Below are 24,662 nucleotides of genomic sequence, written 5' to 3'. Positions count from 1 at the left end.
AATAATAAAATATCTTCAAACAATTTGGCAACACTGTGATGCAAAAAAAAAAATTTTTTTTTTAAAGAAATTCTGGTATCACTGTGAATAAAGTAAATTAAAATAAAACGTTTTAAAGATAAATCTGCTAATTACAATAAAAAATAAAATAAACAAATCTATTATTAATTAATCAAAATCATAAAATTATTATAAAGAAAACCTGGTAACACTGTGAATAAAATAAAATAAAATAAAATAAAATAAAATAAAATAAAATAAAAAAAATAAAAATAAAATAAAATAAAATAAAATACTTTAAACAATCTGGCAACATTGTGATGCAAATAAATTTAAATATGTTTAAAGAAATTCTGGTAACACTGAATAAATTAAATAAAGATAAATTGTTCTTATAGATAAATATGGTATTTATAATAAAAAATAAATAAATAAATTAATTAATTAATTAATTGTTTTAAAAGATAAATCTGTTAATTACAAAAATAATAAATAAAAAAATTATCATTTAATAAATAAAAAAACTAATAAAATATTTTAAAGAAAACCTGGTAACACTGTGAATAAAATAAAATATCTTTAAACAATCTGGCAACACTGTGATGCAAATAAATTAAAATAAATTATTTCAAAGATAAATCTGCTAATAACAATAAAAAATAAAATATGCAAATATAAAAACAAATAAATTAATTAACTAATCAATCAATTATTAAATAAATAAAATTATTTTAAAGAAAACTTGGTAACACAGTGAATAAAATAAAATAAAACAAAACAAAAAAAAATGAAATAAAATAATAAAATAAAATAAAATAATAAAATAAAATAAAATAAAATAAAATAAAATAAAATAAAATAAAATAAAATAAAATAAAATAAAATAAAATAAAATAAAATAAAATATCTTTAAACAATCTGGAAACACTGTGATGCAAATAAATTAAAATATTTTTTAAAGAAATTCTGGAAACACTTTGAATAAAGTAAATTAAAATAAAATGTTTTAAAGATAAATCTACTTATTACAATAAAAAATAAAATAAACAATAAAAAATCTATTAATAATTAATCAATTAATTAATAAATAAATAAAATTATTTTAAAGAAAACCTGGTAGCATTGTGAATAAAATCAAATAAAATAATAATAAAAAAAATAAAATACCTTTAAACAATCTGGCAACACTGTGATGCAAATAAATTAAAATAAAATTGTTTTTTTTTTAAATCTATTAATTACTATAAAATAAAATAAACAAACAAACAAACAAATAAATAAATAAATAAAATGATTTAAAGAAAACCTGGTAACACTATGAATAAAATAAAGTAAAAAACAAAAAAAATAAATAAATAAATAAATAAAATAAAATAAAATAAAATAAAAATAAAATAAAATAAAATAAAATAAAATAAAATAAAATAAAATAAAATAAAATAAAATAAAATAAAATAAAATAAAAAAGCTGTCCAAACCACAGGGCAGTAGCAGCCGGGTGTGCAGTTCTGACTGGACATGCATGCGTCTGCTTTCCCCATCAGATCACAGTGTTTCTCACATGGAGATCCACATTCAGAAAACACAAAGGGTTTCTCACAGTCTGATGAAACACACAGAGCAATACAGGACTGAATTCAAGTGCTTTATTTATGCTCAGAGTTTTATGATGTAAAACAACACAAACAGAACAATAACTCAAATATTCAACACATGTAAATAATTTAATTTTATCTCCATGGATAATTACAAAAACCACGCAATTACTATAAAATCTGTGAAACAATCTGGCAAATCTTAGGAAACCATGGCATGATTTTAAGTCTTGCAAGGTTTTAAGCCTGCATGTAATCCTGTATGTGAATGCGATTGTGCTTGTCATGACTGCAGTGTGTGTGTGTGTGTGTGTGTGTGTGTGTGTGTGTGTGTGTGTGTGTGTGTGTGTGTGTGTTGATGTTCACCTTTGCAGTTTTGGGGTCTGCAGGGTCGACTCTGTTTCTCCACATCAGTGCAGCGTTGCCCCCCGGTGGACAAAACCAGCGGCACTCGAACCCGCAGCTCAAACTGTGAGTTGCATAAACACTCGCTCCACACACTCCACTCCGACATTGGACACACTGACAGAAACACACACATCAGCATACTTCATCTGCTCAATCACGATACAAGACCGGCAGTTTGAGTTACAAGAGTGTGAAATACTAATTGGGTCAATTCCTGAGGAGGATAAAGCAAGGTTTGATCTTATTGACATAATACGAGTTTTAGGTTTGTGATGTGCATTTGTCATCTTTTAAAGGCTTTTTATAAATTATTTTGAATAAAATATAATTTTTTGGGGGGGAGAAATAAAATTAGCTACAATTTTTCTGCAAAAATATATAAACATTTTTTTTACTATTTAATATGATTTTTAATTAAAAATTATATTGAAATAAATTGTATATAAATTGTAATGATAAAATTAAATGCATTAAAACACAAATAAAAAACAATATGCAATTAAAATAAATAAGTACAATGGTGGGAGAAACTAAATTTCCGAAATATGCTAAATTTTATTTACATTATTATTATTATTATTATTATTATTTTTTATTTATTTATTTTTTTTATATATTTTATTTCATTTTTTGTCCCTCTGTTGTTTCCAAGGTGATTTTTGTCCCTCTGTTGTTTTCAAGGTCATGACAAGTGACTGAATATGTAAAAAATAAAATAAAATAAAATAAAATAAAATAAAATAAAATAAAATAAAATAAAAATAAAATAAAAATAAAATAACGAAATAAGATAAAATAAAAAATCAGATAAAATAAAATAAAATAAAAAATAAAATAACGAAATAAGATAAAATAAATAATTAGATAAAATAAAATAAAGTAAAATAAAAATAAAATAAGATAAAATAAAAAATAAACATAGAAATAAAATAATATAAAATAAAATAAAAAATTATAAAAAAAAAAAAAATAAGATCAAATAAATGAATTAATAAAATAAGATCAAATAAAATAAAACATTTAATAAAATAAAATGAGATAAAATAAAAAATAAAATAAGATAATAATAGAATAAAATATAAAATAAAATAAAAAATAAAATAAGATAAAATAAAATAGAATAAAAAATTAAATTAAATAAAAAATAAAATAAGATCAAATAAAATAAAAAATAAAATTAGATAAAATAAAATAGAATTAAACATAAAATAAAATAGGACAATATAAAATAAAAAATAAAATAAAATAAAATAAAATAAGATAAAATAAAATAAAATAAAATAAAATAAAATAAAATAAAATAAAATAAAATAAAATAGCAAAAACTAATTACAGTAATATAACATCCAGATTTATCAGTTCTAAATTGGCTAAGACTCTTTGAAACTTAAAAGTGCCTGCGAAATGCATGAGGGGAAAAAAGCAGTTTTACCCAGTACAACAAATGTTAAACATTTTGACAGCAAGATTCATAACCTATGAAATAAGCTTTATTTACAAAATCTACTTGACATCTGTTACACTGAATGACTATAATAACTTTACCCATATTTTTCACAATACTAATTTAAAAATAAAAAATAACACTTAACATGCATTGAATTAGATTTTTATGCATTGAACTTCAACTCTGATATCTGGACTTTGACACAATCAATATTGTAAAAAGTGCTATATAAACAACTTTGCATTGAATTGAGAATCTATTAGTTTGATTTAGGAGCATCTTTGGCTCCTGACTGTAAATGTATGCATATGATCTTTAATGATGTGTTTCTCACCTGGACAGGCTCTCTTATAGCACATCTGCGTCTGCTCTTCATCTCTCTGGACGTCTGATGGACAGTCCTGCTCGTCTTCATCACATACACACTGTCTGCGTCTGGACATCAGACCCGCCCCACAGCTGACTGAACACCGTGACCAGGTCGACCAGGGGCAGAGGTCATCTGGAGGACACAGAGGTCACCAGGTCAGCAATACATTCAGAATTATTAGCCCCCTGTACATTTTTGTTTTCAATTTCTGTATCACATAGTGAACATTATTTAACACATTTCTAATCATAATAGTTTTAATAACTCATCTTTAATAACTGATTTATTTTATATTTGCCATAATGAGAGTAAATAATATTAGACTAGATATTCTTCAAGATACTAGTATTCAGCTTAAAGTGACATTAAAAGGCTTCACTAGGGTAATTAGGGTAAAGTTAGGGTATTTAGAGATTCATTGTATAACAGTGGTTTGTTCTGGAGACAATCCAAAACAAATATTGCTCAAGGGGGCTGATAATATTGACCTTAAAATGGCTTTAAAACATTTAAAAACTGCTTCTATTCTAGCCGAAATAAAATAAATAAGAAGAAAAAATATTAGAGGAAATACTCTGAAAAATTCCTGAATCAGTTCAACGCCATTTGGGAAATACTTGAAAATTCACAAAAGGACAAATAATTCTGACTTTAATTGTATTTACTGACAATATATACTTGCAAATATGTTTATTATTTGTATCTATATTGTTTCAAGAAAGAAGTCGCAGGTGAATAGCGTAAAAACTAAGGTCCCACTTTATATGAAGTGTCCTAAACTACAATGCGCTTGCAGCAAAAAATAAATACAATGTACTTAATAATAATTATTAATTGCTTTAACTTATATAGCGCTTTTCTGGGCACTCAAAGCGCTTTACACACAATGGGGGGATCTCCTCATCCACCAGCAGTGTGCAGCATCCACCTGGATGATGCGACGGCAGCCATTTTGCACCATACGGCACACCACACACCAGCTGATTGGTGGAGAGGAGACAGAGATGAAGCCAATTGGAATATGGGGATGGTTAGGAGGCCATGATTGACAGAGGCCAGTGGGCAGATTTGGCCAGGATGCCGGGGTTAAACCCCTACTCTTTTTGAAGGACATCCTGGGATTTTTAACGACCACAGAGAGTCGGGACCTCAGTTAAACGTCTCATCTGAAAGACGCCGCTCACTGTGCAGTATAGAGTCCCCGTCACTATACTGGGGCATTAGGACCCACACAGACCGCAGGTGCGGCGCCCCCTGCTGGCTTCACTAACACCACTTCCGGCAGCAACCTGGCTTTCCCATGTGGTCTCCCATCCAGGTACTGACCAGGCGCAGCCCTGCTTAGCTTCTGTGGGCGACCATGTGAGAGTTGCAGAGAGCTAGCTGCCGGCTACTTACTCTGTTTATAAAGCATTTGAGAACACTTGTGGTGCTCTTGAGTTGGGATAGGCGTAGGGTTATGGACAGGTTTGGTGGTATGTGTAGGTTTAAGGGTGGGTTATGGTGTAAGGAATAGTCAATAGTGTATTTACAAATGTAATTACAGAATGTAATTACATACAGGTATTTAATCAAGCATAAGTACACAGTAAATACATGTATTTACATAATTAGTACATTGCAATGAATTAATAAATTCGGTGTAAGTACATAGTAGATAAGAACACAATATAAAGTGGGACCAAAACTAATGATTAATAATAAAACACCAACAATATGTGACCACAAAAGTTGGCGTTCCTGTGTGGAGTTTGCATGTTCTCCCTGTGTTGGTGTGGGTTTCCTCCGGGTGCTCTGGTTTCCCTCACAGTCCAAACACATGCGCTATAGGGGAATTGAGGAACTACTGTAAATTGGCTGTAGTGTACGAGCGTGTGTGTGTAAGTGTATATGGGTGTTTCCCAGTACTGGGTTGCAAGTGGAAAGGCATCCGCTGTGTAAAACATATGCTGGAAAAGTTGGATCCTTCCACTGTGGCAACCACTGATTAATAAAGGGAATAAGTCCAAAAAAAAAATGAGTGAATGAATGGATGTTGATGTGTTTTTGCTTAGTATCAGTACCCAGGCAGGGTCCAGAATGGCAGTCCCGGGTGTCTCTTTCAGGTCCTGTACAGTGTGAGCCGTTGTTTCGGGGTGGAGGGTTGATGCAGGCGCGGGTTCGAATCTGTTTACTCTTTCCACAGGAAACAGGACAGGAGGACCACACTGACCACGGGGTCCAACCACCATCCACTGACCCAGCAGAACAACACTTCAGTCAATTTAACACTTTGCTCAAGGTTTAACTCTTTGCTTAAGGTTTAACTGAAATAATGCACTTACTACTGACTTAAATGCTAAAAAAAATAAAAAATTTATGACCTTTGCAGGCACTTCAGAAAAACAAAATCTAAATTAAAAGTACATTAAGCTTTATATTTATAGACACATATTTTTGTAATTATATTTATACTTTGTTAAATATGCTATTTCGTTAAAGAAAAGTCCAATAACTGAAGCAAAATGTGCATATTTATTAAAGTTAACACATCAAAATAATAATTAAATAACAAAATGAATAAATTATTTAACAAATGTTCATTAAAAGAACAATATTTATGTGGAGAAAATTTATTTGTAATCTTCCTAATGTAGGAAAAAGTATTTTAGCATTAAATTATTCATTGAATTGCTATTTTTAAACATTTTTAAAAAATAAATCTGCTAAAACTGTGATTTGATCATTAAAAATTAAAAATAAATAAATAATTTATTGAATTGCTATTTTTTTTAAATAAATCTGCTAAAACTGTGATTTGATAATTAAAAATAAATAAATAAATTTATTGAGTTGCTACTTTTAGTTTTCCTTTAAATACATCTGCTTAAACTGTGATTTGAAAATAAAAATAAATAAATAAATAAATAAATAAATTGGCTGTAATTAATTAATACATAAACAAATGAATCAATACATAATTTATGAATGTATGATTGAATGAAATAAAAACAAATGCAAAACCACAAAATTAATTAACATAAAACGATTAAAACAATGAGCTGTTTCTACTGTGTATTGCATATGAATGATATGAAATCCAAATGCAATACAAATTCATGCAATAAATGTATTAAAAATAAACCCAGTTATTCTAATTTTAGCATGATATAATCGTACACACCTTGACAGTCAATATCCTGGCAGTATTCTCCTTCAGGGATACAGGTGCTGAAACACACAAAATATTGAGTTTTTGCCAAACTTCACACCACTGTAAACGTCACGTTTTCTAAAATGTGGTAAAAAGCGTCATTATTTTCTGCTAAAAGAGTCTGACTTGTCAGTGTCTTTCACCATTGTTTGCATTCTCCATCGGTCCAGGTGTCTCCGACAGACAGTTCTCGGTTCTTATGAACACACAGAGGCGGACAAGGACCCGGATCACAAGGTTTGTGCTGAACCTCCTCAAACTGACAGCTGGAACCCTCAGCCTCCGGGACCAGAGATCTGGATAAACACAAATATATAATATAAAATTTAATTATTTCTAAATAAAATATGAAAAACAAATTTTTTGATTGTCACTTAATTAAGAAAAAAAAATAATAGAAGTCTGATTTGCCTTTATATGATTTTCTTTTCCAAAAATTTCTTAAATTATATTTAATATATACTATTTTATGTAATATTTTTCACAGTATTTCCCATAATATTTTTTCTTCTGAAGAAAGTCTTATTTGTTTTATTTCGGCTTGAATAAAACCAGTTTTTAATGATTTTAAACCCATTTTAAGGTCAATATTATCAGCCCCCTTAAGCTATATTTGTTTTGAATTGTCTAGAATAAACCACTGTTATACAATGACTTGCCTAAATACCCCAACTTAAGCCTAATTAACCTAGTTAAGTCTTTAAATGTCACTTTGAGCTGAATACTAGCGTCTTGTCAAATAGTCAAATAAATAAATTAATTTTTTTCATTAGAAAATAGAAGAATTTTACATCTGAGCGCAGTAAACATCTACGCTTTGAATACTAAAATGCTAAAAATGTATGAAATATATATTTAGAAATATATAGAGATATACTATCCTCAAAAGATTTTAATGTCTTTAATAAAAAGTCTACTCTGCTTACCAAAGCTGTATTTATTTACAGTAAAAACTGTAAAATTGTAATAAAAATTGTGAAATATTATTACAATTTAAAATAAATATTTGATTGTTTAATGTAGTTTAACATTTAATTTATTCCAGTAATTTTATAGTGAATTTCCAGCATCGCTAACCCAGTCAGATGTCACATGATGCTTCAGAAATCATAGTAATATGTCGCTTTCCTGCTCTATTATGATCAAATATGACTTTTTCTCAATAATTAATAAAGCTTCTTTTTCTATCATTTCTTCCTGCTTCATAATTTAGTAAAAATATTTCAGGATTGATGAATAAAATGTTCAGAACAGCAGCATTTAAATAAAAAAATAAAACATTTTTCATCATAAATATTTCTCTTTCACTCTTTAACAATTGGGCATGACCTTATTTGACCTCCATTATTTAATGACACTATTGTACTGTATCACAGTTTCTACAAAAATGTACACTTTCTCTCATTTTCCACCTGAAGCGGGTCCTCTGTCCCGGGCCGCAGGAGGAGCTGCAGGAGGCCCACGTGGACCAGGAGCTCCAGGTGCAGCTGCTCTTCTCTTCCGCACAGGTGTGATTGCTGCAGGTGATCTGAGCGTCTGTGCAGCTGCAGGTGTTACAGTCCTGCTGATGAGAGCTGCCCGACGCCCACACCTGACCAGACGCATCAACACAATCACACTGCCACGTCTGAACACACACACCGTCCTGCAGCAGCTGACCTACACACACAACAGATGCAACAACATTAGAGTTACGAACTGAATAGCTGACCTACATTACAAAACACTGGGACATTTGTGATTGCGATATGGCACCACTATTTTTGACACACTTGAATATAATGTATTTGAACAGTATAGTAGTCACACTGTCACGAGTAAAGCAAAGTAAAGACAGGTAAAATTTACAACCAGACTACACAAGCAGCCGATTCCCATCTATATATGTAGAGTTTGTAAAATACAAATACACTGAATAATGACTTTAATTAGCTTCATCCATGTATATCTGTGTGTGTGTGTGTGTGTGTGTGTGTGTGTGTGTGTGTGTGTGTGTGTGTGTGTGTGTGTGTGTGTGTGTGTGTGTGTTACCGTGTGGGCAGCGGCAGCCCGGCTGGCACTCAGTGTTTGTGTGGCACTGGATGCCCTGCTGCAGGTCTGAGCAGCGCTGAGGACATTCATTAGAGCAGGACACAAACTCCTGCCCCGCTGGACAGCCCCGATCACCTGAAAACACACAGCACACACTCACAGTTAAGCTGCAGAACTGACTGCAATTTTCTCGGTATAGTAAGTGGGACCTATTTTCACAATTCCAAATTTCTAATATATATTAAAAATTGATATCCTAATAAACATTAATTATAGAGTTATTTAAAATTAATTATGGGGACTTGAAAAGCCAACATACTGTTATCTCACCTAAACTTCTTCTTCTGAGACTTTTTAAAGTGTATCTCCTCCTAACCCTTTCAAGCTACATACCTCAAACTTTCATCAAACCTTCAAACTGGTCTGACTCGGGTGGCTATATCTTTTCTAACTGATCCGACTTTCGGTTTTCCGAAAAACGACCCGGAAAATTCCCAAAATTCCCATTGACTTAACATTGGGTCAAACTTTGTGAGCTCATAACTCTGCATCAGACTGTCCTACAAACTTAATAATGGCCTCTACTAACTCAGACTAGCCAGCAGCCAATCACTGATGACCTTTTACTAGCCACTCCCTAGCAACCACTTACAACACCCTAGCAACTGTTTTATAAACTATGACTAGCTGTTCTAACCAATGCTAGTAGTTTTAACATGCTACTGACATGCTAATCTTGCTACAAACATGCTAATGACATGCTAGTCATGCTAGCACATGCTAAGCCATGCTAACAACATGTTAATTCATGCTAACAACATGCTAATTCGTGCAAGAATCATGCTAGTAACATGCTAATTCATGCTAGTAACATGCTAATTCATGCTAGAATCATGCTTGTAACATGCTAATTCATGCTAGAATCATGCCAACAACATGCTAATTAATGCTAGAATCATGCAAACAACATGCAAATTCATGCTAGAATCCAGCTAGTAACATGCTAATTCATGCTAGTAACATGCTAATTCATGCTAGAATCATGCTTGTAACATGCTAATTCATGCTAGAATCATGCCAACAACATGCTAATTCATGCTGGAATCATGCTAACAACATGCTAATTCATGTTAAAATCATGCTAATCATGCTAGTAACATGCTAATTCTTGCTAAAATCATGCAAATCATGCTAGTAACATGCTAATTCATGCTAGAATCATGCTAGTAACATGCTAATTCATGCTAGAATCATGCCAACAACATGCTAATTCATGCTAGAATCATGCTAATTCATGTTAGAATCATGCTAACAACATGCTAATTCATGTTAGAATCAAGCTAGTAACATGCTAATTCATGCTAACAACATGCTAATTCATGTTAAAATCATGCTAATCATGTTAGTAACATGCTAATTCTTGTTAAAATCTTGCAAATCATGCTAGTAACATGCTAATTCATGCTAAAATCATGCTAACAACATGCTAATTCATGTTAAAATCATGCTAATCATGCTAGTAACATGCTAATTCTTGTTAAAATCATGCAAATCATGCTAGTAACATGCTAATTCATGCTAGAATCATGCTAGTAACATGCTAATTCATGCCAGAATCATGCTAATAACTAATAAGGTGAGTGCGGCTGTCAATCAATATTGGTGGGCGGGGGGACCGCACTCCTATGTCAAGTTGCGGTCGCTCTGAAAACTGCTCCAATTGGTCCACCATTTTTATGTTGTTAAATTGAAAAAAAAAAGACTGTGTGTGTTTATATCACCCCAATATGACTGTCTATACACTATACTTACACACATGTCTGTCCAAACAGCCTGAAAAGTAGATTTTTCACCATAGGTGCCCTTTAAGCTGGAGCACAGAGGTGGACTTCTGAAAGAGTGATTTCTGTTGAAACCTATGCGCAGTTTTGTTTATTTAGTGTGTATTTGCGACTTGTTTTTAAAGGGGACCTACAAGATGTAAAATGCATCTCTGATGTCTCTGGAGTGTGTATGTGAAGTTTCAGCTCAACATAGCACACAGATAATGTGTTATAAATCTCTGACACTGACCTTTTTAGGTTTGATCCTAATTGTTGTGTTTTGGTGACTGTCGCTTTAAATTCAAATCAGATTGTGCTCTTTACAAGAGAGGGCGGGGCTACAAATACCTGTGTGTCAGTTTAGAGCCAGATTCAAAAGCAAGACTAACGTCCAGTGCTAATGAGGGAGAGATGGCCCTCTTTAAACTCTCCTTCAGTGGATATTTCTGGCATGTTCAATCGTTCGCTGGAGGTCGTACCGCAGGGTTTGGTGTTGCAGGGTTTGACCTGGTTCTTCTCTCCTGCACATTTGCTGCCTCCATTTTTGGGTGGAGGACTGGAGCAGGAGCGGGTCCTGATGGAGCGACCGCCACCACAGCCTTTATCACAGCGAGACCACGAGCTCCAGCGAGACCAGCCTCCGTCCACTGTACACACACACACACACACACACACACACACACACACACACACACACACACACACACACACACACACACACACACACACACACACACACACACACACACAAATTATGGAAATTTGTGAACAATGCAAGTTGCAGACTAGTTCTGATCTCAAATCAGCCTGATTTGTGCTACAGTGATATGGGGAAAATGGACAATATGTGTGTGTGTGTGTGTGTGTGTGTGTGTGTGTGTTTCTCACCACGGCAGGCTCTGATGTTACAAAAGCGTGTCTCTGTATTTCCGCTCAGGATATCCGGACACCAGGATCCGTTGAGTCCCGGAGCGATGAAGGTGCGGATACGCTGCTGCTGCCCGACACCACAGGAGCGAGAACACACACTCCAGTCACTCCACGCCATCCAGGAGCAGTTCCTCTGAGCGCAGTCTAAGCCCTGACACACACCTGCATCTGCATCAAACACACACACACACTTATATAGAGCACTGTACGCACAACACCACAGCTAGAAGCTTAAAGGTCTAGTTTAAGCTCTATGTCTAGTTTAATCTTGATGAAAATGATTCCATGATTTATTGACCCTGAATTGAGGATCTGATTTTGAGCTGAAACTTTAAAGACACAACCTGGAGACACCAAAGACTTCTTACATCTTGTATAATGGGTAAAATAGGATCCTTTTAAAGGTTAAGAATGAGTATTACCGGGACACTGAGGCAGGTTGCAGACTCTCTCCTGTCCAGTTTCTCCAGAGCAGAGCTCAACAACGCACTCCCTCTGACGAAACTTCACACCAGGAGAACCTGGATCCGCACAGCTTCTGGAGCATGAGCTCCACGCCGACCACTGAGAGAATCCAGCATCCTCATCTAAATACACACACGCAGATGATATGCATTTAAATTAATAAAAAAAATAAACAAATGAACTGATAAATAATTAATTAAATGTGTTGTAATAATAATAATAATAAATAAATAATAATTATAGTAATAATAATAATAATAATAATAAATAACTACAATAAAAAATAATAATAAACAACAACAACAACAATAAAAAATAATAATAATATAATAAACAACAATAATACTTATAATAATAATAAACAAATACAACAACAATAATAAATAATAATAATAATAACAAATAATAGTAATAATAATAATAATAATAATAAACACTGATATTATTATTATTATTAATAACAATAATTACAAAAATAATCATATTAATAAAAACAACAACAACAATAATAATAATAATAATAATAATAATAATTACAATAATAATAATAATATTAATAAAAACAACAACAACAACAACAACAACAACAACAATAATAATATAATAATAATAATAATAATAATAATAATAATAATAATAATAATAATAATAATAATAATGATAATTACAACAACAACAATAATATTATTATTAATAATAGCATTTTATTATTTTAATAAAAAATATTTGTTATATATTATATTACAATTAATTAATAAAAATTATGAAATATTTACATAATGGCATGCATTATTGTAATAATGGTGTGTATGATTAATATAATTTTGCCTATCTTTATTGTTGTTAATAATAACAATAAATAACTTAACATTTTAAAAATAGGTAAATAAAAACCAATAATGTTAGAAAATATATTAAATTGTTTATATTAATAATATACATTAATGATATTGTGTGTGCAATAATAATAATATGTATAATCAAAAAACTAATATTTTTATTATTGTTAAATAATTATAATTAGGTATAAAAATAATTTAGTTTTTGTTATTACTTGAATGAATAAATGAATGAATGAATGAATGAATGAATGAATGAATGAATGAATGAATGAATGAATGAATGAATGAATTAATGAATGAATGAATGAATAAACATCCAATCATTACCTGGTAAAGATGGCTCCTCCGTTGGAACTGTTACACCTGTAAATTAAAGAACTTCTGAATTACACTAGCCAACAAACAAGATCAAAGCATAACATAATGTACGTCCTCCTCTACGTGTGAGTGAATGCAGCATTACGTGGGCAGTCTGGGGTCTGGCAGTAGGCCGTGTCCAGCAGCGGACCCTCACAGTCTCGGCCCCCGTGAGCAGGTCTAGGCTCCTCACAGCTCCGGCTACGGCTCCTCTGACCCAGACCTCCACAGCTAAGAGAGCAGGAGCTCCAGGGGCCCCAGGCGGACAGGCCTCCGTCACGGGGACACGGCAGCAGAGTGCAGTTCCACACACCATGCTCACAGGAGCTGCAGGACATGAAAAAGAAATAAAAGAAAGAAAGAAAAATTAGAAAAAAAAGAAAGAGAAAAAGGAAAGAACATAAGGAAAGAAAGTGAGTGGTAATCTTGTGGCACCATGAGCTGCACTCCAGCATGAGCTCCTCTCCGGACATCAGCTCTGAGCCTAGTGTGATGTTGTGGATGTCAAAGGTCACATCAGGGGTCTCCAACACACTTTGTAGAGAGGTCAAGAGGTCAGAGTCCACCACACACGGACATTCCTGCAGACACAACACAACATTACAACAACAACCATAACACAGACAACACACAATAAATAAAACAAATTTGAAAAACTCCTTGCTCTGTTACACATCATTGGGAAAACATTTGAAAAGAAAGCAGTGTTCTACGTGAAATCTCCAGAATGAGTGTGTATTATAATATACAGAGTGTGTGTCGTGAGCTCACAGAGACGCAGGATCCGTTGTGCTGGAAGGTGTTTGGTGGACAGTGGCAGCCTTCATCACAGCCCTCTGAATAACAGCCCTCCAGACCACTGACCTGAGAACAGCTGAACGGACAGCCCTCGCCATGCTCACACTCACGGTACAGACGCCCGGGAGGACAGCCCACCTCTGAACACACACACAAGCCCAGATGAATTACAGACAAATCCGTCATTAAACACACACATTTACAGATGAATTGTTTTATTAATTTATTTAATATTTATTTAATATTTAATTTAATTTAATTTAATTTAATTTAATTTAATTTAATTTAATTTAATTTAATTTAATTTAATTTAATTTAATTTAATTTAATTTAATTTAGCATTAAGCCCCATTTACAAAATATTAACGGTCCTAAACGTTTTCTTTCTTTCTCTTTCTTTTGGTTTATTTGTTTGTATTAAATAAATTACATAAACTATCTTTATACTTTACTTTTTGCACCATTTACCTGTCTTGAATTTAATTGTTTTGTTTATTTATCCATTTATTCATTGCATCAAGCAAACGGGATCATGTTCCATCCTAACTGACTGTGCTTTTTTTGTTTATTGATTTATTTAGCACTTATTTTAAAATAGTTTTTTGCAGAATGTATTCATATGTGACCTTGGATTATCATGCATCTTACAGTATATTGTATACTTGTATATTGCATTGGTACTGTATATTATATAACCGGTAAAAATGATTATTTTTATTTTATTTAAAAAATCATTGGAATATTAAGTAATGATTATCTTCAATAAAGGCATTTTAATTTCATTTAATAAAAAAAAATATTAATAATATGCATTTCTGAGAACTTAAGTTGAACAAATTAAAACCTGATTTTCTCATTATTTAGATTTTGTTTGCACCCTGAGATTTAAGATTTTCTAATAGATGTATCTCAGTCAAATTTTGTCCCATCCTAATAAACATACCTTCATAGAAAACTTAATTAGCTTTTAGATAATTTCCAAAAATTGATAAGATTTGAATTTCAAAAATTTACACTTTCATAACAAAATGGTCTTCACCATTCTCTGATCACACTGTACCTTTGTGTTCTTAAAGAATCTCAATACCTTTTGACATTACATAAGGCAAGGCAAGTTTATTTATATAGCACATTTCATACACATGCTTTACATAAACAGGAATAAAAGAGAAAAGTATAAGAAAATAAAAACAAATAATAAAAATGATAAAATAGGTTATAAAATAATGAGAAAGAAAAGAAAAACCTAATAGTGCACTAATAATCAGTATATTAATTACAAGTTATTGTAGTGGTGATTATAATGAAATATGTATGTTGACGTACCCAGACACACTTGTGTGTTACAGGTCTTGCTCTGCCGTCTCTTTCCTAAACATGGAGGTGTGGAACAGGAACGACTGCGGCTCTGAGAGCCTCCACCACAGCTGACGGTGCAGGCAGACCACCTGGACCACTGCAGCCACGGGCCAGAGTCTACAACAACAACAAGGTTTAAAATTAATAACACCAAATTTCCTACTTCTTTTTCTTCTCATTCTTGGACAAATCTAACATTATTTGCTTAAAAAATTGGATATTATACAAAATACCCAAATACCAACATATAAAATATATATATATACAGTTGAAGTCAAAATTATTAGCCCCCTTGAATTTTTTTCATCCTTTTTACAATATTTCCCAAATGATGTTTAACAGAGCAAAGAAATTTTCACAGTATGTCTGATAATATATTTTATTTTAGAAAAAGTCTTATTTGTTTTATTTCAGCTGGAAGAAAAGTAGTTTAACTTTTAAACACTATTTTAGGGACAAAATTATTAGCCACTTCAAGCTAAATTTTTCCTTGATAATCTACAGAACAAACCATCGTTATACAGTAACTTGCCTAATTACCCTAACCTGCCTAGTTACCCTAATTAACCTAGTTAACAAGCGGTCTAATAATTCAGGGGAGCTAATAATTCTGTCTTCAACTGCATGTATACATATATATATATATATATATATATATATATATATATATATATATATATATATATATATATATATATAATATTTAAAGTGAACCTTTTGAAAAGTTATATATTGAAAAGGTTATATATATATGTATAGTTAATGTAACACTCAGAAATAAAGGTTCAAAAGCTGTCACTAGGGAGGTACCTTTACTTTTTTTTTTTCACTTTAAGCTATTCTGAGGTATGCATTTGTACTTTTTAGGTGTAATTATGTACTTTTAAGGTACAAATGTGTATTATAAAGACATAAAAGTGTACTTTTTAAAGGTAACGCCCCAGTCACACCTTTATTTCTGAGAGTGCAGGAATTTGCAAAACAACCCAATTTTTTTTAATGAACCAATTTCACATTTTCCTAATTATAAACTCTTAATTTACTTTTAAAAAATGTATAATTCCGCAACATATATTTCCATAACAAAAAAATATTTTTTTTTTGCTTTCTTAAATTGATTTATTCAGAACTGTTGAAATTATTTTTCCCAGAGATGGGTTGCGGCTGGAAGGGCATCCGCTGCATAAAAACTTGCTGGATAAGTTGGTGGTTCATTCCTCTGGGACTAAGCCGACAAGAAAATGAATGCATGAATGTTGAACTTATTCACAGCATTTAAAGCAAGTAGATTATGCAATTAAATTGCAAAAAGCAAAAAAAATCCTTTGCATTATTTTTCAGCAGAAGAGTAATGTAATTACAGTAACTCGTTACACTGAAACACTGTATGTAAGTATGGGGTGGCGGGTCTGACCTGTGCAGTTGTGTGTGTTGCAGTGTTTCTGCTGTCGCTCTGATCCTGCACACTGTCTCCCGCCGCTCTGAGGGGTGGGGTTATCACACTGACGATCCCTCAACTTAACCCCGCCTCCACACTGGGCGGAGCAATCAGACCAGGCACCCCATTGGCTCCATCCACCATCAACATGGCAACCAGGAACTGAATCACACTGCAGGACTCCTGCTTCACATGTACTGGACAGAAAATATTGAACAGACTTGTTAGACTAGTCAAAATCTTGGACATTGCTACTTGGACATTTTTTTCCTCTCACATATTGTAGTGATACTATGTCAGACTTCAATATTACTTCCTTACTTGCTTTACTTTATTGTCATTCACATGAACATGTACACAGAACAAAAATTCGTAGCATTGGCTCAGCAGTTTCAATAAAAATAACCCTAAACAATACATAAATAAATAATATAATATAACAAAACTTTCTATGACTATAAGTCATAGTATTCTGTCAAATACTATCACTTTCATAGATTTTTTTGTTCCTGTAAATGACGAGGAATTTTGTTTAGGGCTGCACAATATTTTGTTTTAGCAACGATATCGCAATCTGCAAATCTTCAATAGTCACATCACAGGATCTGCAATGCCATGTTGGGATTAATTAAACTTGACCTCATCTAATAGGTTCTAATAATGGGAAAGTTTTTCACTTTAGTGTATTATTAAGGCCTGTGACTGAAAGATTTCAAGCGAATTTGCAAGAAATTCTAAAGCTTGTGGTTTTAAAGGGTCACAAATACCAAAACACATGTTTTGAGCTGTTGACAGTTGTATATGTGTCCCACACTGCTAAAAACACTATTAGGACACATACATCTCACTAAAATGTGTAAATTGGTAGTTTTTCGAGCAAATTTGTACTTCCGGTATTAAAGCGAATTTTTGAAGCTGCGTCACGCCCATGAGATCTTAGCATGTATTCCAGCATGTAGACTGGACTTCTGTACCTGGGAGTACCGTATTACGTCTCCGAGTGTGCTGCATTAGTTTACGAGGAAGGCTTGGTTCAAACCAATCAGCGCGCTCTATTGTGCAACTTCATTAATATTCATTATTGTTACAGTGTAGGCGACAGAGACGCCATGTTGTGTTGGCAAAACAAGCATGCAGTGTTGCTTTTATAATTTGCTGCAGTGAGGTTTTGTTTTCATTTTCTCTCTATGAGAGTGTAGCTGGACTCACGTGTGGATTACAGTGCACGCGACACATAACAACAATAACTTACGTGTCTAAGGAACATTGTTTACCCGAGAGCTTTTCTCATCTGGAATGGTGAGATCCAGATTTGCTGCTCGTCTCCTCTTAATCAAGACGCGGTTCTAGTTGCTGTGGATTGTCCTGTCTCTACAGATTTGGTGAGCGACCAGTGCTCTTTGTTTATTCAGTTTGTTCGTATCGAACTAACTATTACGCCGAGTGTAAACATGTTACCACCAAAACCAAACTATTACCGTCGTGTAGGATTTTCACTGCATTTTGTGACGGATATAACACAAGCGGCTTTCTGATGCTACCTGCCGAGTGCATCTAAGTTTCAGAGAAATGCGGAAGGTTTTTTTCTCTCATTTGCCGTGCGGTAACAAACATTGCATGAAAAATACACGCTTAGAGCAGCTCCTCGAATCAAATATCTCGTTTGTCACGAGGGGCACGAATGAAACTCCTGAATGAAAGAGCCAAACTGCAGTTAAAGTCCACCATTTAATAATTTGGCAAATAATTTGATTACTGATGTCCATGTAAACACAGTCACTTTCTCCCCTGTGTGTGTGTGTGTGTGTGTGTGTGTGTGTTTTGACTCTGAAACTCAGCGCGTGCCCAAATCGACACTCCCACGTCATCCCTCTTTTGCTCCTCTGACACTCCCCCCTAAACAGAGCTGGACACGCCCACTTTTCTGACTTTTTCCAAAGTAGAGGTGTGAAAACACCCTGCTGAAACAAGCGGGTTTCATAGCCCTTTAACAAGGATTAATTGCTTATTTACAGTATACAATAAAGACTATATGTAACCCCGCTGGTCCTACACCACACAACCCGCTCCGAGGTGGGACCGAACCAGTGACCTTCCGCATGGGAGTCGGTTGCTCTAACAAGGATGGCCTCTAGCGTCTGTCGCTAGAGCACCGTCAGAGATCAGAGGAGTGAGGTTTACCTGCACAGCACTTCACTAGCTGGCCTCCGCTACATATACAGTGTTCATTTACATTTGATTATTGTGTTTCTGAACCTCAATGCTGTCAGACTCCACTGACAACATGACGTGCTGTTTATTTCAATTTTATCTTTGATCTGTTTTTATATGTGCTTTATTTTATTTAGTTTATTTTTGTATATCCACTTCCCTAAAATTATATTAATTCTTTCCAAATATTTACTCATCATCATCATTATATCGCATTATATACCGCAGAAACACAAACTTTTGCAATGTCAGTGTGCGTGTAAGCTGGCTGTACCAGTTGTGGCAGTGGCTGCTGATGGTTTCTCCTGGTTCTGTGATCTGCCAGTCTGATGCGTCGCTCCATGACCAGGAGACATTGCCCGAGTCTGATACTGATGAGAAAACAGAATTTCAGGCTGTAAAACTCTTTAAACAGGCCTCTATTAATTTATATACTTCATTTTGGAGTAAATCTTAAAAAATAAATGAATAAATAAAAATGTTAAAAAAAAAATAAATGTTCAACCTTAAAAGGAAAACTGTGTACACTACATGAGAGAATCCTAGATTTCCATTTTGTTTAATGTAAACATGTTTGACAGACGTGCGTGACACAGTTACACCCCTAATATTAAACTAACAGTAAAGCTCCGCCAATTATTCTCTTTATTCGCTATTTCCACCGGGGGTTACTCATCCCGAGGCCCCCGGAGATTATGTAGTGCCACTGAAGCGATCCAAGACCTGTGAAGAGATGATCCCAAGGTTTCCACATTCCTGGACCAGGCCGTAGCAGCTGCTGTGGTGGTCATGGAGGAGTAGAGAGCCCGAGACTGATTCCTGTTAGCAGGGCCGGAGCAAGCTGAACTGCCGCCCTAGACGTGGATAAAACTGAGGGCGCGGGTGGTGAGGGTAGTGTCGCGGACACCGCTCTCTCTATTCTGCCGCCCTAGACGCGGATATAACTGAGGGCGTGGGTGGTGAGGGTAGTTTCGGGGATGCCGCTCTCTCTATTCTGTCACCCTAGACGCGGATATAACTGAGGGCGCGGGTGGTAAGGGTAGTGTCTGGGACGCCACTCTCTCTATTTTGCCGCGCTAGACGAGGATATAACTGAGAGCGTAGGTGGTAAGGGTAGTGTCGGGGAAGCCGCTTTCTCTATTCTTCCTCCCTAGACGTGGATATAACTGAGGGCGTGGGTGGTGAGGGTAGTGTCGGGGATGCCGCTCTCTCTATTCTGCCGCCCTAGACGTGGATATAACTGAGGACGCGGGTGGTGAGGGTAGTTTCGGGGACGCCGCTCCGCTCTATTCTGTCACCCTAGACGCGGATATAACTGAGGGCGCGGGTGGTGAGGGTAGTGTCTGGGACGCCACTCTCTCTATTTTGCCGCCCTAGACGTGGATATAACTGAGGGCGCGGTTGGTGCGGGTAGTGTCAGGGATGCCGCTCTCTCTATTCTTCCGCCCTAGACGAGGATATAATTGAGGGCGCAGGTGGTGAGGGTAGTGTCAGGGACGCCGCTCTTTCTATTCTGATGCACTAGACGTGGATATACCTGAGGGCGCGGTTGGTGCGGGTAGTGTCAGGGATGCCGCTCTCTCTATTCTTCCGCCCTAGACGAGGATATAATTGAGGGCGCAGGTGGTGAGGGTAGTGTCAGGGACGCCGCTCTTTCTATTCTGATGCACTAGACGTGGATATACCTGAGGGCGCGGTTGGTGCGGGTAGTGTCGGGGACGCCGCTCTTTCTATTCTGCCACCCTAGACGTGGATATAACTGAGGGCACGGGTGGTGAGGGTAGTGTCGGGGATGCCGCTCTTTCTATTCTGCCTCCCTAGACGAGGAAATAACTGAGGGCGCGGTTGGTGCGGGTAGTATCGGGGACGCCGTTCTCTCTATTCTGCCTCCCTAGACGCGGGTATAACTGAGGGTGCGGGTGGTGAGGGTAGTGTCGGGGACGGCGCTCTTTCTATTCTGATGCACTAGACGTGGATATAACTGAAGCGCGGGTGGCGAGGGTAGTTTCGGGGATGCCGCCCTCTCTATTCTGCCACCCTAGGTGGCCACCTAGGTCTCCTTTAAGGACGCGCCGGCCCTGCCTGTGAGTCTTTGCTGATGTCCAGCGTTCTCCAGCCTCCGACGTCTAGACTGCAGCTCTCCACAAGATGTTTTGATGTATGAGAAATGGTCGTGCCCAACTGCGCTAGCTTTCTCTCGAGGCTTTTTTTCCTTCACTTTCACCTAAGTTTATTTACCTCGCCGCTGTTGCCACTGGCCTGCATGGTTCAGGACTTGTAGAGCTGCGCATCGATGGATTACTCTTCAGCGTTTGGACCCTCAGCAGTAAACATTAAACTCTGAAAACTGGACTGACACTGTGTTTCAATCCACTAAAATCTTCTATGTGAAGCTGCTTTGACTCAATCCACACTGTAAAAGCGCTAGAGAAATAAAGATCAATTTAATCAAATTGAAAAGTCTCCTGACCTGCGCTGATGCTGGTGTTGTGGTATTTACAGCGGCACATCTCTGGCTCCACACACACTCCGTCTTGCAGCAGTGTGTGTCCTGGACATCCACAGCTAAGGCTGCAGGATTCTGGATCGTCCACACACTCCGTATCTCCGTGAAGATCGGAGCAGGAGCGAGGACACGGTTTCCCACACACCCACTCCTGCTGGCCCCCTCCACAGTCTACAACAACACACAAAACGATGACAACAGATGTACACTGTATTTAAACTTAAAATAACTAAGATGAAACCACAAACTAAAATGAAAGGAGATGAGATAGACGCTTTAATAAAGTGCAATATTTAAAGGGACAGTTCTGGAGACAATCCAAAACAAATATTGCTTAAGGGGGCTAATAACATTGTCCTTAAACAGATTTAAAACAATTTAAAATGCTTTTATTCTAGCCAAAATAAAACAAATTAGACTTTCTCCACAAGAAAAAATATTATTGGAAATACTGTGAAAAATTCCTGAATCATTCCAGGAGGGTGAATAAGTTTGCCTTCAGCTATGCGTGATGTCTATGTGTAGATGTTCAGTGAAGTGTATTTGTGTATTAAGTGTTGTGTAGACTGAGCTGACCTGAGCAGACGGTGGTGTTATCATGACACGCGCGACTCTGCAGACTCTCCCCCATGCAGGGCAGACCTCCAAAGCGCGCTGGAGGACTGTGACACTGCCTCTGTCTGACTGAGACACCCGCGCATGCGTCACACTCTGACCACGAGCTCCAGGAGCCCCACGAACCGTCAACTACACACAAAAACACACACGCATGCACAAAAACATATTCAGAGAGGCATACACATACAGAGAAACGCACACACACATGCGCGTACACACACAGAGACACACACATGCATGCACACACAGAGACACACACACACATACAGAACACACGCACACACATACGGAGAAACATATGGACACATACAGACACACACAAATAGAGAAACACCCACAAACACACAAACAGACAGACAGACAGACAGACACACAAACACACACACACGTGCACGCACACACACACACACACAAATACAGAAACAACCACAAACACACATACATACAGACAGATAGACACACACACGCACACACACACACACACGTGCGCACAGCAACACACACACACACACACACACACACACACACACACACACACACAAACACACACACACACAAATACAGAAACACCCACAAACACACACATTCAGAGAGACACACACACACAAATACAGACACACAAACACATACAAACACCCACATATACACATAAACAGACACTCACACATGCACGCACACATATACACATAAACAGACACTCACACATGCACGCACACATAGACATGCACGTGCATGCATATTGAGAAGCACACACATTGAGACACACACACATACAGAACACACAAATACAGAGACACACACACATACAGAACACACACATATACAGAGAGACACACGCACACAAATACAGAGACACAAACACAGACATCCACATATACACACATACAGACACCCACACACGTACGCGTACACACACACAAAGACACGCACATGAACGCATAAAGAGACACACATGTGCGCACCCACGTAGACACACACACACATACACAGACACAGAAACACACAGAGACATGCACACACACGGTTAAAGGGGGTTATTTATTATATACTAGATTTTGAGTACAGTAATTTTATATACTACATAATTGTATAATAAAAATAGTTAAAATATTAAATAGAAATAAAATAGTTCATTAAACAATCATTTTATTTTAGTTTGTATTCTTTTTTTGGCAGATTTGCTAAAATGCGTCCCTAAATACATATTTTTCATATTAATTTTTGACTTAAATAATTCTGATTATACCTATACATGTGTGTGATGGTTATATACTGTTAATAATAAATAAATAAATAAATGAATAAATAAATAAATAAATAAATAAATAAATAAATAAATAAATAAATAAATAAATAAATAAATAAATAAATAAATAAATAAATGAAATAATAAAATGTATAGTATGGTTCTAATGCTTTTATCTGATGAGTACAGTATCTCACCGGGACAGTAGGAGATGGATGGGCAGGGCTGTCTCTGGATCTGGACCCCCAGCCCGGCGTGCTCCTCCTGCTGGTCTGCACAGGGAGCTCCTCCAGACATGGGTTCGGGACAGGAGCAGCTCCTGTAGCGTGACACCCACTCCAGCCCACAGGTCTTAGAGCAGGGTGTCCAGGCAGACCACTGACACCAGTCTCCATCCACTGAGGACACATATTTAAATATTTATACATTCATTTAAATTAGGTTGAACTAAGGATGTCAGTTGTTTAATCAAACATTGTTTTTGACAATATTTCACAATTAAATCACTATTAAAAGTTATGTAAAAATACAAAAAAAAGTGCAAATAAACGCATTTATACACGGAGCGAATGGAAACAGCAACAATATGTGGTGAAATTTTATTAGATTTTATTTCTTCTCACACACAAAGCTAAATAGTTGCGGAAATTACTTTTAAAAGTAATGCATTGCAGTCTTACAAGCATTAATTCTTTAAAAAAAGACAAGCCCCTAGTTTCTTACACTAGACTTCACCCAAAGCTGAAAATTCTGTCATAATTTTCTTTATCATTCAATTGTCCCAAACCTGTTTGACTTTTTCTAACACACACATACAGATATTTAAAAAAAGATTCATTCAGTCATTTTCCTTCAGCTTAGTCCCTTTATTCATCAAGGGTCACCACAGTGGGATGAACCGCCAACTATTCTAGCACATGTTTTACACAGCGGATGCCCTTCCAGCTGCAACCCAGTCCTGGGAACCTAGTACACACTCACGTACACACACACACACACACACACACACACATGCACAAGCGCAC

The 24,662-nt window shown here is 35.5% G+C and overlaps 2 protein-coding genes across 4 annotated transcripts in view; both read right to left on the bottom strand.

Moving 5' to 3' along the window:
- katnip (katanin interacting protein) overlaps positions 1-24,662 on the bottom strand; it is a 1,410,884-nt gene that overhangs the window by 805,682 nt on the left and 580,540 nt on the right. The gene's annotated exons all lie outside the window — the stretch shown is intronic.
- The window catches only part of sspo (SCO-spondin), a 188,443-nt gene that overhangs the window by 37,463 nt on the left and 126,318 nt on the right, over positions 1-24,662 (bottom strand). For all 3 annotated transcript variants that reach the window (XM_087307978.1, NM_001442551.1, XM_087307979.1), the window contains 21 exons: positions 23,835-24,035; positions 22,350-22,520; positions 21,738-21,944; positions 19,542-19,638; positions 17,033-17,253; positions 15,586-15,735; positions 14,233-14,399; positions 13,897-14,042; positions 13,568-13,788; positions 13,432-13,467; positions 12,220-12,384; positions 11,756-11,965; positions 11,347-11,514; positions 9,045-9,179; positions 8,426-8,672; positions 7,157-7,309; positions 6,984-7,030; positions 5,884-6,054; positions 3,785-3,952; positions 1,962-2,117; positions 1,479-1,603 (listed from right to left, as the gene is read on the bottom strand). In XM_087307978.1, coding sequence (XP_087164104.1) covers positions 1,479-1,603; positions 1,962-2,117; positions 3,785-3,952; positions 5,884-6,054; positions 6,984-7,030; positions 7,157-7,309; positions 8,426-8,672; positions 9,045-9,179; positions 11,347-11,514; positions 11,756-11,965; positions 12,220-12,384; positions 13,432-13,467; positions 13,568-13,788; positions 13,897-14,042; positions 14,233-14,399; positions 15,586-15,735; positions 17,033-17,253; positions 19,542-19,638; positions 21,738-21,944; positions 22,350-22,520; positions 23,835-24,035 — 3,362 coding nt within the window. The remainder of the gene's footprint in view (positions 1-1,478; positions 1,604-1,961; positions 2,118-3,784; positions 3,953-5,883; positions 6,055-6,983; positions 7,031-7,156; positions 7,310-8,425; positions 8,673-9,044; positions 9,180-11,346; positions 11,515-11,755; positions 11,966-12,219; positions 12,385-13,431; positions 13,468-13,567; positions 13,789-13,896; positions 14,043-14,232; positions 14,400-15,585; positions 15,736-17,032; positions 17,254-19,541; positions 19,639-21,737; positions 21,945-22,349; positions 22,521-23,834; positions 24,036-24,662) is intronic.

This window comes from Danio rerio, chromosome 24 (assembly GCF_052040795.2).
Source record: "Danio rerio strain M-AB ecotype USA chromosome 24, GRCz13ab, whole genome shotgun sequence".
Taxonomy (NCBI): domain Eukaryota; kingdom Metazoa; phylum Chordata; class Actinopteri; order Cypriniformes; family Danionidae; genus Danio; species Danio rerio.
This window is presented reverse-complemented; position numbering and strand designations above follow the sequence as displayed.